The following is a 15,502-nucleotide window of genomic DNA, read 5'->3' on the forward strand; positions in this document are numbered from 1 at the left end:
CTTTTAAAAAGTTATTATTGTCATTTTGCTCATCAGGTAAAGTAATTCGAAGTTTTTTGATACCTGCAATAATAACGTCATAATCGCCTGCACATACTTATCGATTACACCCTGTATACAATCCACCATCCACATTCATAATGTTTTCCTGTCCTCCTCTCCTTTACGCTGTTCACCGATACATTTTAAATGAGTAAATCTGCTACCACTGAAGGATGTTTCATTGTGATCAGCAAATTTTCACCACTGTTGTCGATTATTTGTTTTTCATTTTTAATCAGCAATTGGGAATCATCAGTTTTGTTTTTTGCAGATTGGTGATGTACCCTAACAATACGTCGAAAAGGGAAAGCATCAACGAATTATCGTTTTCGTCCTCTTTTTTTATTCTTCGCGTCTCTGTTACTTCTGTTTGTTTAGTTCTCAACACCCACTGAATTTTCTATGTTATTGTGATCTTCCATTACATCTGAGTTTTGATGATGTGATGATAATCCATTCGTTTTAATATTGGTACTTAGAGTTGGTAGACTAAACTAGAAATGGCGGACTAAATTTGTCAGCGCGTCTGTAAGATCAGAATATAAAACCAACATCCTGTATTTAAGTTACAAAATTAATAATCAAACAAAATGCCGCTACGTTGAAAATGACTAGAAGAAAAAATTAAAACACCTCGGATAAATTTTGGAGTAAACAAATCATTTTCCCCGTATGGGGATTTCCCCGGATGAACTTGGGAAGTTCAAGTTCTCAATACAAGTTTATATTATATTTCGTATTTCTCAAACGAAAAATAAACATTTTTGGAACTTCAAAAAAATTATATTATAAGAAAATTTATGAGCTTACTTTAGTTTTAAAGAAATATACATCCCTTTACTGACACCCCGTAAAATAAAGAAATTGTTGCCAATCACCTTTGCAATCTATTTGGTTTCATTAACTTTATGTTCGAAGATAATTTTTTTTCTAGTAGTTACACGCGTATTTTTTTCGTTTATTTTCCATATCGAAATCAAATGTTTAAAAATACGAATATTTGCACAAAACTAAGATAAAAATAATCAATTAACAAAAATATTAAATTTAATGAAGTAGAGCAACTTTCACTTCGGTATGAAGGAAAATCGAGCGTAGAGCACACGTCAGAACGCTCCGGCCCAAGGAGCGCGACTAAAGAAATTCGCTAGAATTTTTCCTAATTATTTTAAATATTTTTTTAATATTTAAAGAATTATCAAAATTCAAAAAAAATGTTTTTTAAAGGATTAATACTCATTGGTCTTCAACCAACTCGAATAAATTAATGGAAAAAATAACTTTTAGCAGTATTTATCAATAGATTTTGTAAGGCAAAAAATGGGAAATTTAATGAATTTATAACGTTCTAATTAAGAAAATCATAAGTTTTTCGGCAATTGTATTCAGCAGTTTTTAATAACGACTATATAAGGATAATAATGCGCTGATCAGATTGTGTAAATTGTAATCGGTTGCAACGTAGTGAGTGCACAAACTTAGCTCGAAATGTCTTTGGGGGAAAGAGACTTATCTTGAAGGCCTGATTAAGGTAACATAAAGTAACTTTATAAATGTGAAAAAATTCACGCGCATTGCGTATATAACACTAATTGATAAACAAGAAAAAAAAATTCAGTTTATCATTTCATTAGCCGGGAAAAAATTGTCAAATAACTTGTTGAAAACGCAATTTTGCTAGACTGCAGCCTTAACATGCCCTTTTCAAAGTGTACTTAAATAAAGATATAAATTTTAATGTACCTTTTTGTACTGGATTATGCTCAGAAATCTTAGATGAGAGGTTTATTATTGCAACTATTGATGGGAAAAGAGATAAATTTTAAATATTTAAATACTTCCGGTTTAAATAAATAATTGATACTTACATATGGATAAAATAATATGTATTATGTTTCTCGATAATACAGTATGGTTAGCATAATGCAACAAGACATTGCACTTATTTTAAAAATAAGCGTCTCTCTATGGGTTTACAGTTTTCATTGGTTTATCTTTATATTCACTTACAGTTAATACACATGTACAAAATGAAATAATGATGTGTGATATTCGAATAATAAATCTATTGATTAAATTTATTGCCAATACCATTAATTTAATAGAAAATATGGTTAATATTATACATCTGCCACGGGGCGGACGTAGTCTTGCATCATATGTGTTAACTCGTACGGTGCTGTAAATAATAAAGTTTAAGCGATTTATATAAATATTCAAAGAAAATATATTAATACAACAGTAGCTACTAAGAAGAATGATGAAAACCTCATAAAAAGTTAATTAAAACGCAACGCAACGCGTATTTTATGATTTTAGTCTGGACGAATGTTTTAGTTTCATAAATAAATTTTATGGTAATTAATTCTGTTCAGAATTGTAAACGCAACATAATACATATATTATCTAGGTATATTTTATCTAAGAAACAAGGTAAAAAATGATTAAACGCGCATTAAATTTTATTTAACAACCGCAAAAGTGGCTGACATGAATCGCGCTTAAGGGATTGTAACTGCCCTTGATAGTGCACTAACCACATAATAACATGTACTTCGTATGGGGCATGATGTATGGACTGATATAGGCCCTGATAAGCGCTAATATGCAAACCCGATTGAGATTTCTATTCCAACTGTGTACGAATCGTATAAACACAACGCATTTACATTATAACAACCGTGACTATGACTTTCATAACATCTTTTTGAATGTATAGGTACCTACCTAATTTTATATGTAATTATATTATAACAAGTTTTTGTACAGATAACAATGATTAATTATACTTATTCGTTTTGTAATTCGAAATGTAGAGAATGGAATGAATGAATGTGGAGAATGGAATAATGTAAAAGTAGATATCCCCATTATTTTTTGATTAAATTTTTACATACTAAAGGAAAACGTAAAAAAATAACATATCTACCTATTGAAAAGTGTCACAAAATTTCGGGCCATTGTAACAGGATGGCGGTTCTACAGGGGTCTTAGTACGCAATGACAAAAAGAAAAATGATGGTCAGAACGCTGATACGCTTTAGGCGATAACTAAAAAGAGCAAGATTACCCTCTTAGAGTTAAACCATATTTGAATATTCCTTAACAAATTAAAATGTATTATTCTAACGACCTATTAATTGAGATTTATAAGTGAATGGATAGAGATAAGCTGACTAACTCGCGAGCAAACTTTATAGGTTAATAATGACAAGACATTTTATTGATTACGCGACACGATCCAATGCTCAAGTTATTTATTTGCGAGCAGTAAGCTCAATAAGATATAAATAAATATTTATTTATGGCTAATATCGATCTGAATGCATAGATAGTAATTTAAATGTCGTTGTAATTTACTGAGCTTAAGGAGATAAGTATTAATAAAATCATCGATGAATTAATGATATTCATGTTATTTTCTAATGAACCAATAATATTCACGATTCATTAAAATAAACTCTTTTTTCCTTCTGGCGAAATCATTATTTTCCCCTTCTTTTTAAAATGTCTCTCTTATCTTATTTTAGTAAGTTAATTACGAATTAACAATATTGGAACACAAAATATAGAAACAGTCGAATCTAAAGTTTCATTCCTTTTTACAGAATAAGTACTCTTCATAAATTTTGTGAAATTAGAAACGTTTTACATAAATTCTTTCTACCTTTGATGCCTAAAAACAAAAAAAAATGTGTGCGTTTACTGTGTGTACACGCGTAAGTAGTGAAACTTCTTTATGACCTTATTTTTCAAAAATTATTTACTATATGCAATTTTACAGAAATACGTCGAATCAAGATGGCGCGTAACGGAAAAATGTCACGCGTAATGATAAAATGTTACACTAAATTTTTTTCCAACCCCGATAAAGAAGTTTCACTTCAATAATGAAAAATTATGTACAAACACATATTAACACTTAATTTGTTACAGGCGATCGCGCACGTGTCCGGCGGGCACATCAACCCCGCGGTGACAGCGGGTTTGTTCGCGGCGGGTGATGTGAAGCTCATCAAAGCATTATTCTACATCGTGGTACAAACGCTCGGTGCTGTCGCTGGAGCTGCTTTCATCAGGGTAAGTTTATTCTAAAGAAACACTTTTAAATATAATTAATTCAATAGATTTTAAATAGAGAAGTGAAAAGGTAATATTTAATTAAAGAGAGCGATAGAAAAATGTACTTAACCATTTCGCATCAATAGGTTTGAATTTTGACTTTCAAGATAAAATTGTAAAAGCATTCTGCTTTCAATAATGTGAAGAGAGAAAACATGTCAAAGAGACGGAAGGAAAGATAAATATTTTAGTATACGATTTGATCGTAAAACGTCCATGCATAAACCGGATTTAAGAACATAAAATATGTAGTATATTTCGATATAAACTGTATACCTACACTGTACCTTAAAAATAAAAATGTCCTGTCTAAATATATTATGTATTTAAAACAAAACCTCGTTACTTCAAGCAGGTAGATAATTAGCAGATCATTGAGCTCTACACTTTGGTTACTCAGCTTTTGCCGGGCTTTCTGCGAAGCAAACATGACCCGTTTTTACAAGCATATAAAATTATAACTGGAAGTAAATACACGTTGTACAGCTATTAAATGAAGCACGACACATCCAAATATAGTGCGTCGGCGTGTTAATTGTAACTGGTAAAAATTGTCTCGTTCGCCATGACACTGATGGTCTTAGAATAAAGGAACAAATTGGAGCTCGACCTTCATTCGGCGACTTTTGAAAGATTAATGAACAGCGAGATGTGCAATCGAATGTTCATATTGAATGGATATAATTATCAATGATATATCGTATGTGTAACATGTAAGAGAATTGGGCGGTTACAATGCTATGTGGGATACGATACATGGTTATCCTTTTACCTGTGTTAAAGAATAATTTTGTTCAATGGTTGTTACGAAATGATCACGGTTCTTGTACATTAATTGAGACAAAATTGTGGAAATTTATATATTATTAAAACACTTTTGTAGCCAGATATAAATTTTAAACTATCTAATTTTAAACTATAAATTTTAAAAGAGCAAAGCCAGTGAAATAAGTACATACTTAGTAGGTAGTAGAGTCTTTCCAATCATCTTCTCCGTTTTATTTGTTGCATTTAATTTATTCAATTCCGATGGAACCGGTTCGTTGACCGTAAATAATACGAAAAACAAGATATTTTGTTAGTCACAAAAATACTAATAAAGCTTATTTAAGTGGCAATAATCCCTTAATCAAGCGACGACCATATCAAAATTGTATTTATTATCATTTTAATTGCGTATGGTTATTGTATTTCAGACGTGAAGTGGCTCTTAAAAGATATATCAATACATACCATTAAGCTTATGGGTTTAACTGACAAATCACAAGATTCTCTTTGAATTTAAATCAGATGCAAATTAATTACTCACGATTCGTGTTTGAACTGCGGTTCAAGATATATTTGCAAACGAATTTAAGATTTTGTATCGACTATTATCTAATACGCAAATGTGACTTCTTTATTTATATTCGTTGCTTCTGGAGAAATTTAAACAGCTTAGATCTTATAATTAAATTCTAGTTTTTTAATGAATATTTGAATACTTAAATCTACATTGCGGTTGAATGTTATATTAATTGTAATTTGTACCTACTATCAAATTGGCATCGTACTGAACTGGGTTCTTTCTTATTTCAGTGTACATTTTCAAGAAGATTTAAAAACCTTACATTGATAAAATAAAAAACCTTATTCGTAGCTGTTGTGGTTGTTGTTGATCTCGCGCCTCGTTACACCTAGGACATGTCAATCTTCCGATCCATCACACAAATAATTATGATATCATATTTTATGTAAGCGCGCGAGTGCGCGCGAGTTTGTGCAATACAATATCCTCTGAGCATTTTGCTAGTCTCTTTTCTACTTTACGGTGAAAACGTTATTTCGTCTAAGGAGTAACTGAGTAACCCCCCTAGGCCAATCCCACACTTGTGCACAATACCTATATCCTCCGAGCAATTCACAAGTCTCTCTTCTGCTTTGCTGTAAAAACTTCTTCTAAGGAGTAACGGAGTAACCACCTTAGGCCGCACCCTCGAGGCTTCTAAAGTTTTGGGTGTTTATGACTAACTAGCCTGCAATTCTTTACCACGACGATCCGTAATTCAGGAGAAGCAGTTGCGCCACAGATTTACGAGCTATTTGTATGTTAATTTATGCGCTTCTGTTTTGAATTTGTGCTTTGTAGTATCAGGTTTAACCGTAATTTATAGCGTCTTTGTAAACAATTTTAGTGTAATCGTGTAGTATACATATATGCGGAAAGAATGTTCTTGCATTGCTTGATTCTAAACGACATAAGTAATTGAATTAAATTACTTTAGCCGTTGCTTTTCAAGCTGAAAAGCTTACTACTATGTATTGTTTTTGCTCAAAGTTATTTTTGTCGTAGGTAAATTCCAATTTAGTTGAGATATCGTTAAGTGGAGTCACTCTGCCGTGGATAATGTTATGTTGCAGTAGGTTCTAGACAAGCTGTGCGATTAAAATCCTTATTGCATCATAGGTGCATTGCCAACATACTAGGTCACCTACGACCATTGTTAGCGTCTCATTGAAATCAAACTTGACAACCAGCTTGCTTGACAAGTTTCAGTAGTAATTAGGGCACGTGCAAGGCGTTTGATATCTCGGAGACCAAAGTCGGAGACATATTTCTAATATTTGGGAACGATTTTGCGGTCAAATTGTAAATGCATTTTCACTGAGGGTTTGCCGCTGCAAACAATTAAGTGTAGATAATTTAGTAGTTATAATATGAGGTACGGAGTGCAGTCCGAACTGTATATTAAAATATATTTACTTTGTTGCAGTTGGCTGTTCCTGAGGACAGGGTGATGTCCTTTGGTATGACTTTGCCTGGAGATGGTGTCACTGATGGTCAGGTATGGGAATACATCAAAGATTTATCTTACATAATTTCACTATTTCAAAGATTTGACACAATTTTTATAGGATTATGCAGTATTAAGTTTGCTGACTTCGATGAAAAATTATTTAAATGTGTATCTACCTATTGATTAAACTTTTTTTTTGTTTATGTAAGCTAACGTGGTTTTTATTGGCAGGCGGTGCTAGTAGAGGCATTGATCACGTTCGTGCTAGTGCTGGTGGTGCAGGGCGTGTGCGACGCGCGCCGCAACGACATCAAGGGCTCCGGCCCGCTCGCCATCGGCCTCAGCATCACGGCTTGTCACGCGGCTTGTGTGAGTAGCGATGTGACCAGCGGCGATAGTTGAGATGCTGATCATGTTGGATAGAGCTAATTGGCCTTTCCGATCCTTGGATAAATTCGTCATCGTCCACACACAACAAGTGCCTTGTTCGCTTAGTATATTCGAATTTACACGAATATTTGTTCGCGAACTTGTCGCCAGGGCGGATCGACGCGGTGCGATAGACATTAGTCATTACGGTGTTTTATTTTTAACGATGACAAATATAGCCTAAAATCTATTATTATAAAAAAAAACTTTAAAAACAAAACACAAACTTTTGAGAGTAAATAAGTATGACGCCTTCACAAAATCATTGATATAGATACTTATTCATGTTTTGAAATGTATTCACTAAATAATTACATATTTATTGTAGGACTACAATCTATAATGCTAAGCTATAATGTATTTTAATTTTGTATTGAAAAGCTCAATGCAAAAAAAGCTTATGATATATCTCGATGATGCTTGGCTTGTTTGTGAGTTATTTTCACGTCTGGCTACGATTTAAATACGTTTATTACGTCATAGGTTGTTTACATATGAATATATAATAAGTCTATAATGTTGTTTATTAAAATTTTCTCCTCGAATACTCTTAACTTTCTTTTACATAATTAATTGATGTTTGTACAGATTCCATTCACTGGCTCAAGTATGAATCCCGCTCGGTCCTTCGGCCCCGCGCTCGTCATGGGTAACTGGACTTCACAGTGGGTAAGTTCCTTTCATGATCACTAAATTATGTTCATTGTTAAATCCTTTGACAATGCTTATGAACTATTAAATTCATTTATTAATATGTATATTGATAACCTAAAACAAACACGAAAACACAAAGCACTTTAAACTGTTTTTTTCACACAATACAAAATAACATATTGATTTGTCATGTACCAAAATTAAAGATGGCATGTGCTAAATGTTTACATCATATTATACAAAATAATCTGTATCACACGCCCGCTAAATTATTTGACCTTTCATATTTGCAAACATGTCGTCTAATGGAATCAGCCAACAGCGGAAAGTTTGCGTTGTTTGACAACGTTTATACAGAACAATGGAATTTTTTAATTCAGATCACTTTCGTATATTGTGTTCTTAAATTATATAACTAACTAGTTAGTTAATTATAAAATATTTTCATTAACTTTAAAGTTAATATCGTTATTTTTTTCCAACAACAGTCAACAAGTAAGAAGGATAATCTTAAAGTATCCTTAAAAACTTTCGTGATTACTAACTAGTAATATGTAATATTATCATAAGTATCTGCTAACCATTACCGGACTTAAAGTCTGCATAATATTCTGTAAAGCAATATCGTCTAACTTGTTATTTTAAATTTTAATTGATATCATAAAAATTGCATAACTAACACAGTGAACTTCTGGTTGTAGAGTCGTTTATAAATATTTTATTATACATTTTATAATAGTTTAGTGACCACTCACGTGATTAGATGTGAAAGTGGCGAGATATAGCTAATATTATTACCTACCAAGATACCTACATATGTATTATAGCTATAGGATATTGCGGACATTCGAGAAACATCATATTCAAATAAATTGCAGCGATCAATCAACTTGATTCGCTTTAGTTGTACACAAGTTCACGACACGTGATATTGTATCAAAATCACAGTTCTACGTATATTATAATGTAGGGTCTAATTTAAAACAATCGTTCGATTGGTAATTTTACATGTCAAGTATAACTATGTATGTAAGCTCGCTGTGTAACATTTTAATGAGAGAAAATAGCTCAAATAATAACAAAGCTTTGATGCTTAATTTGAACATAATATAGATAGGTAGGTAGGTAATTTGCCTTTGTCTCGAGATAATCTTCTTTAAAAAGTAATTGAAAAAGCTATCACGCAATCTGTTTCTATTACCACATCCCACCATTACACATAACTACAGCGTTATGCAAATATCACATAATAACGGTTGATGTCCATTGTATGCCTTACTTTCTCATATGTGGTTCTATGCAGAAAGCGTGGAATTATAGTTGCATACAAAAGAGCTACCTTACTAAATGCGCTTTGATTGCAGTTTATCTGCCAACAAAAACAAGTACCACGACAACATACACACACCGCCTTGTGAGGCTATACTGCAACATCTTTATGTAATACATATTATCTATGTTTACATATTTTTATTTGATGATTATTAATCATATTATACATATAATATTTATATACTTCTCTACAACCTTATCTGGTAAAATGTGCGTGTTTGGTCTAATGTTTAATTATGTATTACAGGTATACTGGGTGGGCCCGATCGCCGGCGGCGTGATCTCCGGTATCCTGTACAGATTCGTGCTTCGCATTGGCAAGAACGGAGACAGCGGCTCGTACGATCTATAAACTCTCAGCCTCGAGCTCTCACTAGTGCCTTAGCCTAAGTGTAACTTTCAATGTGCACTTTTATAAGCATTTATCTTTAGAAACAGTTTTCATTCGTGGAACGTGCAAATTATTAAGCTACACAAGGGACAACCGCCAAAATATGAACTCATTGACGCGAATAATGATGTGAACTTTATGGGGAAGTTTATCAATGAGTTCATATTTTACATAATTTAAAAATTATATCCAAAGCCGATCCGAATACGAAAAATTACGTTTGTTAAGACGTTCGCGGTTAAGTTATTATAATATATTTTAGTGAAGTAAGATAGGGATCATACAAAAGTATTAAGCCTAATTTATACTATGTGATTAATTTATATTAAGTTATAATGTTCAATTTATAGCATACTCAAATGTTTGATAACTGTATATACATATATTATTATGAGAAATATAAGAATAACGAGAATAAATAATGTCGTTACAATGATTTGTTCACAAAAATGTATATTGCAAAATATATTATTTGCTAAATAAAAATGGTTTTATTTACATCTTTCCCCGTACACATTACATGTACCTAAATAGACTTCAAATACAAAGAATAGATTTTAATATCTATATACTTATACTTTTACTTTACACACATACACCTTTATCTAACGAGATCAAATAATCAAACTTATGTTTGCACTTTAAAATCTTGCATTACAATATCAATCGAATACTAAATTAATTTATCAAACAATCGTTCAGTGCGTAGGCGACATGTTGTTACCACCCACATTCATCAGAACAATAGTGCTGACATAGGATGGATGACCTTGACCCCATAACGACATTTTAAATTGGATCGCGTTTGCAGGCGATATGTCACTTGCGATTACCGCAGTCACGACTATTGCACAATCCCCTAAAGCTTGTGTGACTTCGTGATATACGTTATAGTGCTTATTATAACTCGCATCATTAATATCAATATGATTAATGGTTAACTTTCATTGATGTTTCTAAGAAAACGTAACGATGGAGTCGAAATATCGTATCATCGCGGCCAACTTGAATGAAGAAACTTGATCTCTATAAAAAAGCTGTTTTACGCATATTTAACTGGTTTAAGGTTAATAATAAAAATTAGAGAGAAATATCCAATAGGTATTTATTTTATCTGTCTAAGCGAAATCTAGCTGCATTGGCACTCTATTTGGTAGTAAGAAAATTAAGACAGATTAGAGCAAGATTATTTTATTTTAGCTACTTTTATAGCATTGCACGCGAGCTCCACGCTCGATATATTATTTTTAAAATGCTAGACTCAAATTGGGTATTCGATTGGGTATTCGATTTATCCTTACTGACATACGCGCCAGTGTTGTCGTAGCAGAGCGATTTTATAGTACGATGTTTCTAGAGATACGAGACTACACTGACATACCTAAGCTACTTTTTACTGCAGTAAACATCTCATCCTAAAGGCTGGTTCACACTTTGATTAGTGCGAGTGCAGTTGATGAGTGCGAGTGCAGGTGTGTAGTGCGAGTAGTGTCCAATTCAACTGCGAGTGCAGGTGATTAGTGCGAGTGCAGGACAATGGTGAAATTCGCGACGCTACACACTACGCTAAACACTAAACACTAAACACTCCTGTCCAGACGTGTTTAGGCAGGCACACTGCGAGTGAGGGGGAAGGGAGGGCGCGCGGGACGTGGCTACTCGCAGTCCACTCGCAAAAAAATAGAACACGCTTCTATTCACTTTACTACACAGCCTACTAAACACTCGCACTAAACAGTCGCTGTCCACACGTAGTACTACTCATCACCTGCACTCGCACTAATCAAAGTGTGAACCAGCCATAATGCAATGGGAATTATCATTGACGGAATCGGACCCGCGAGCGGAAAGTTAGTTTTGTAAAAAATTATCTGGCACTTGGCAGTGCCATTTGCTAATCCTCAATATATTCGGTAGGTACATATATCTGTGAATAATTTGTAAACTATTTTTATAGCCCTAACCTTACCATTTTAAATTTTATTGTTGAACATCATTAAATTGTATAATTTCGTGGTATGAGTTTGTGTCTTTTGTTTTTTTTAAATAATACGGCAGTCATACAGGATGTCGTGTATGTGTGTCCTAGGCTCAACTTTTAGTTTTACATACGCTTATCATTGGCACGGAAACAACAAAACGTAAAAAATAGATTTTTTTCTTATATGTACTGCATTTTTACATTCTTAGTGCTTACCTTCCCGCAACCGGCATGTACATTGTACCTATAAAGGCTATACTGGCTATACAGCTCCACTTATGCGGGCATTATATCTAGTAAAACAATCTAAAACTTATGTTTTCAAGCTTATACTCGCGTGCGTATGGCAAAGGTCGGTGCCTTTTCAGTCAGGGGTACATAAGTTGTTTTAAAATTCTATCTGTACGGTACAAAACAACGGTTACTGAAATACCGATTGCGGGTCGATGGTTATTGAAAAAAATGTATCGGGGAAGTGATTAGTATTTTTACGTTATTAGCGTACGAAAAACTATGCATTTCTTTGATCTTGGTACACATCTGACAGCCTGTATACGCTATAAATATTTTTAAAACTGATAATATGAAAACATAACAATACTATGATACTACAAGGATTGGTAGGTATATATTTTTATGTGAAATTATACCATGGCATAGAATACATAAATTTAACCTCGAAAATAGATTATCACTTGATTAAGTATAGGTATCTAATAGAAAATACATACTGAAATGCAGTGTTATCTGTAGCTCAATCAGTGTCAAAAGGATACCATTGCATAAAATGGTTTAATTAAAAGCAGTACGATAAGCTTGGACAACTTATTTTATTGGTACATATATGTAATATTAATTTATATTTAACTAGCGGTCCGCCCCGGCTTCGCCCGTGGTACATATTTCGCAAAAAAAGGTAGCCTATGTTCTTTCTCAGGGTCTAAAGATTGTCTGTGCCAAATTTCATCAAAATCGGTCCAGTAGTTTATGCGTGAAATCATACATACATACATACATAATTACAAACCTTTCCTCTTTATAATATTAGTTATGTACCACATCAATACTAACTACAACAAGTACTACATGCGACTTTTTGGCCCATCAGCGTTCAGTCAGCAAGGGTAAAGGAAGACGATAAATATATCTAACATAAATGCGTATTTCGATGACAAAATAGCAGATAATATTATATAATATACATTTAAGCTAACTGGCAAAAATGTATGCATGTGTATATAGGGAATATAATACATACGTCCAAGTAATTACGGTGATAATTCTATACTCATTTATTCACAAAAATAGTTTATATTACACATACAATGTGCATGACACATACTAGACACACATAGAGTAATTGGAAAAAAAATAAAACAAGATATAAGCCGAAAAAATTTATTAAGCGAAAACCAAAGCCAAAAGCGGGGGGGTACACAACAAATTGATCGTCCTTGTCGACCTCACTACACTCAACAGGCCATGCAGCCGTTGTACGTGATGCAGTAAGGCGCGAAGGCCCTTCCTCAAGGCAGCTCGTTGACGGCCTGCTGCAGGAAGGCGTCGGGGTCGGGGATGTCGGCCAGCAGCCCGGCCGCGTCGCAGAACTCGCCGAACGACGCGCAGGGGAGCAGTTCGTCGGTCAGTGTGGTGACGATCCGTTCCGCCGCTTTCGCGTTCGCTTCGTCGCTCACGCGGATGTATTCCGCCAGTTTGACTGGCCATTGTTCTACGTTGTTAGCGGGGACGGCCTGTGTAGATGTAGATTTTGTTAATAAATACAGTATGCAGTGTAATATGGAACTAAGACACAAGTAAAAAATGTGAGATATTTTTAATAATGGGAGAAGAATAAGACGTGAGGTACAAAATTAAACATTATTATTATTAATTCATAAAACAATTTTTTTACTGATTGATCAACGTATTGTTATTATTTGCACTAATTGTACTAAGAAATCGGCCTCTTTGGTAAAGCGATATTTACCCTTTAGAATTTCATCAAAATTGATTGGAAATTAATTTTTAAATAATTACATATATCAAGAACAGCGTAACAAACCTTAAACATAACCATATACAGCTGATCAACGAGCGCAACCATCAAGGCATACGCCTTGTAATCAGTCCATTGCCGCAGAGCCCTCTGTTCCGAGGACAGTGCCCGTAACTGCGGCCCGCCCGCGGCTACCGCACGCACGTGACCCGTCACTATGAGGCGTTTCAGCATTTCCACGCGGTTTGACTTCCACCTGGAGAATAGAGGAGTTATTGTTGTGTATTGAATAAATATTACATTTTTCAAAAATTATCCGAATCAAAACTCTGTCTACGTATTTTGGTAGTTTTATAATGGGAGTACACAATACACTGAATATTATTGCCACAAATTGAGATGTAAAGTTTGAACGAAAGCTTTATACAACTGCGCGTTCATTTCCAGACGACTTTTTAATATGCTATTGTAAGTCTATGGTGCGTAAATGGCATTGATGAAAAAGATAATTATTCAAAAGAGCTTCTAAAAGTTGTATAGTAAAAAAGTAAGATTCATTTTTGTATTGTAAATCTTGCTTACATAAAAAATTTACAAAATAAATAAAATTTTCTCATCAAAACACTAGTAAACTCACTTGGCGTGCGGGAACATCATGAGCATGAGCGTGATGTAGTACAGCGCTCCCTCCGCCTCGTGCGCCGACTCCAACTGTTTGGGCGGCGCCCAGCCCAGGAAAGCCTCTAAAGATGCCAGCTCACGGCCCGCCACGCGCGTTCTATTGGACATAATGATAGTTTTAATACACAATTTTTGTCTGCTAGAACAGTTACTTTGAAATTATAATAAATGTATCCAATTTTTCGTTTTTGAAGTAAAACATCTTTAGGCGCATTGAGAGTAAATTTTCAACTTGCCAAAGAAGTTTCACTACGGATACGTGTGCTCGGCACATACGCTCTTTTTTAACGAGGGGCCGTCATTTAATCACGTGATTATTTTTTTGCATTTTTTGAACCCCACCTCCTTGGTGATGCATAGTGAAATATCACGTGTATTTTTTTCCTGCCTACAAAGATACGAAGAAAGAAACTTAGTCCGGCAGGACACATAAGACAGATCATTAACCCGTGACACGTTCTACGCACAATATTTGTGTCGTAACGCAAATTGTACTGTAGTGTACTGCGCACAAACTCTGTGCCTAACGCGGCCCGTGACATTGAAGGCCATCTGTAGTGAATTACAAGTGAATGTTTCCAGTATAAAAAATATTTCTCTATGCCTTAAACATTTATAATTCGAATCGACACGACTCCGAGACAGGCAATAGAGACCAAAACCACAAAATAAAAAAAAAAGTGAATCATTGATTGAGTTGCGTCATCGGCCATAGTTTGTGACATTTGTCTTGTTCAACGAATATTTGGATTGTGAATTATGCCGAGAGGAATAATTAGATGAGTGATAATTGAGACGTATATTACTGGAAATTTTACGTAGAATACGTTTATGATATTGGTTTTAGGGATATTTGAAGAATACTCAGTGAAAAAGTGTCTCAACTTTTCAGTGCGGAAGACGCAAAATGGCGCTTTTTTTCTTGTTTGTGAATAATGGAGATTTGTTATTATTCATAGTGAAATACGTTGTGTTAAATGTGTGAAAATATAAGTGAATGTATTTGGCAATCGTGTAGTGATATGAAAACGTGAATATGATCATTTGATGACTCAGCATTATCATGTAAGTGTTAGTATGTAAGCAATTAAAATTAA

At 34.0% G+C, this 15,502-nt stretch overlaps 2 protein-coding genes across 11 annotated transcripts in view; one reads left to right on the forward strand and one right to left on the reverse strand.

The window, feature by feature from the left end:
• The window catches only part of Drip (aquaporin homolog protein drip), a 58,912-nt gene extending 48,845 nt beyond the window's left edge, over positions 1 to 10,067 (forward strand). For all 4 annotated transcript variants that reach the window (XM_089713720.1, XM_089713737.1, XM_089713723.1 and 1 more), the window contains 5 exons: positions 3,979 to 4,122; positions 6,918 to 6,989; positions 7,173 to 7,310; positions 7,959 to 8,039; positions 9,604 to 10,067. In XM_089713720.1, coding sequence (XP_089569846.1) covers positions 3,979 to 4,122; positions 6,918 to 6,989; positions 7,173 to 7,310; positions 7,959 to 8,039; positions 9,604 to 9,708 — 540 coding nt within the window. In that variant the 3' untranslated portion in view covers positions 9,709 to 10,067. The remainder of the gene's footprint in view (positions 1 to 3,978; positions 4,123 to 6,917; positions 6,990 to 7,172; positions 7,311 to 7,958; positions 8,040 to 9,603) is intronic.
• A 3,045-nt stretch (positions 10,068 to 13,112) lies between these two features.
• poe (E3 ubiquitin-protein ligase-like protein poe) overlaps positions 13,113 to 15,502 on the reverse strand; it is a 57,583-nt gene continuing 55,193 nt past the window's right edge. For all 7 annotated transcript variants that reach the window (XM_089713271.1, XM_089713297.1, XM_089713275.1 and 4 more), the window contains 3 exons: positions 14,362 to 14,502; positions 13,791 to 13,980; positions 13,113 to 13,479 (listed from right to left, as the gene is read on the reverse strand). In XM_089713271.1, the coding sequence (XP_089569397.1) occupies positions 13,255 to 13,479; positions 13,791 to 13,980; positions 14,362 to 14,502 (556 nt within the window). In that variant the 3' untranslated portion in view covers positions 13,113 to 13,254. The remainder of the gene's footprint in view (positions 13,480 to 13,790; positions 13,981 to 14,361; positions 14,503 to 15,502) is intronic.

This window comes from Colias philodice, chromosome 3 (genome assembly GCF_061535455.1).
Source record: "Colias philodice isolate Cphi_HAF_F1 chromosome 3, ilColPhil1 Martin Lab GWU primary, whole genome shotgun sequence".
Classification (NCBI taxonomy): domain Eukaryota; kingdom Metazoa; phylum Arthropoda; class Insecta; order Lepidoptera; family Pieridae; genus Colias; species Colias philodice.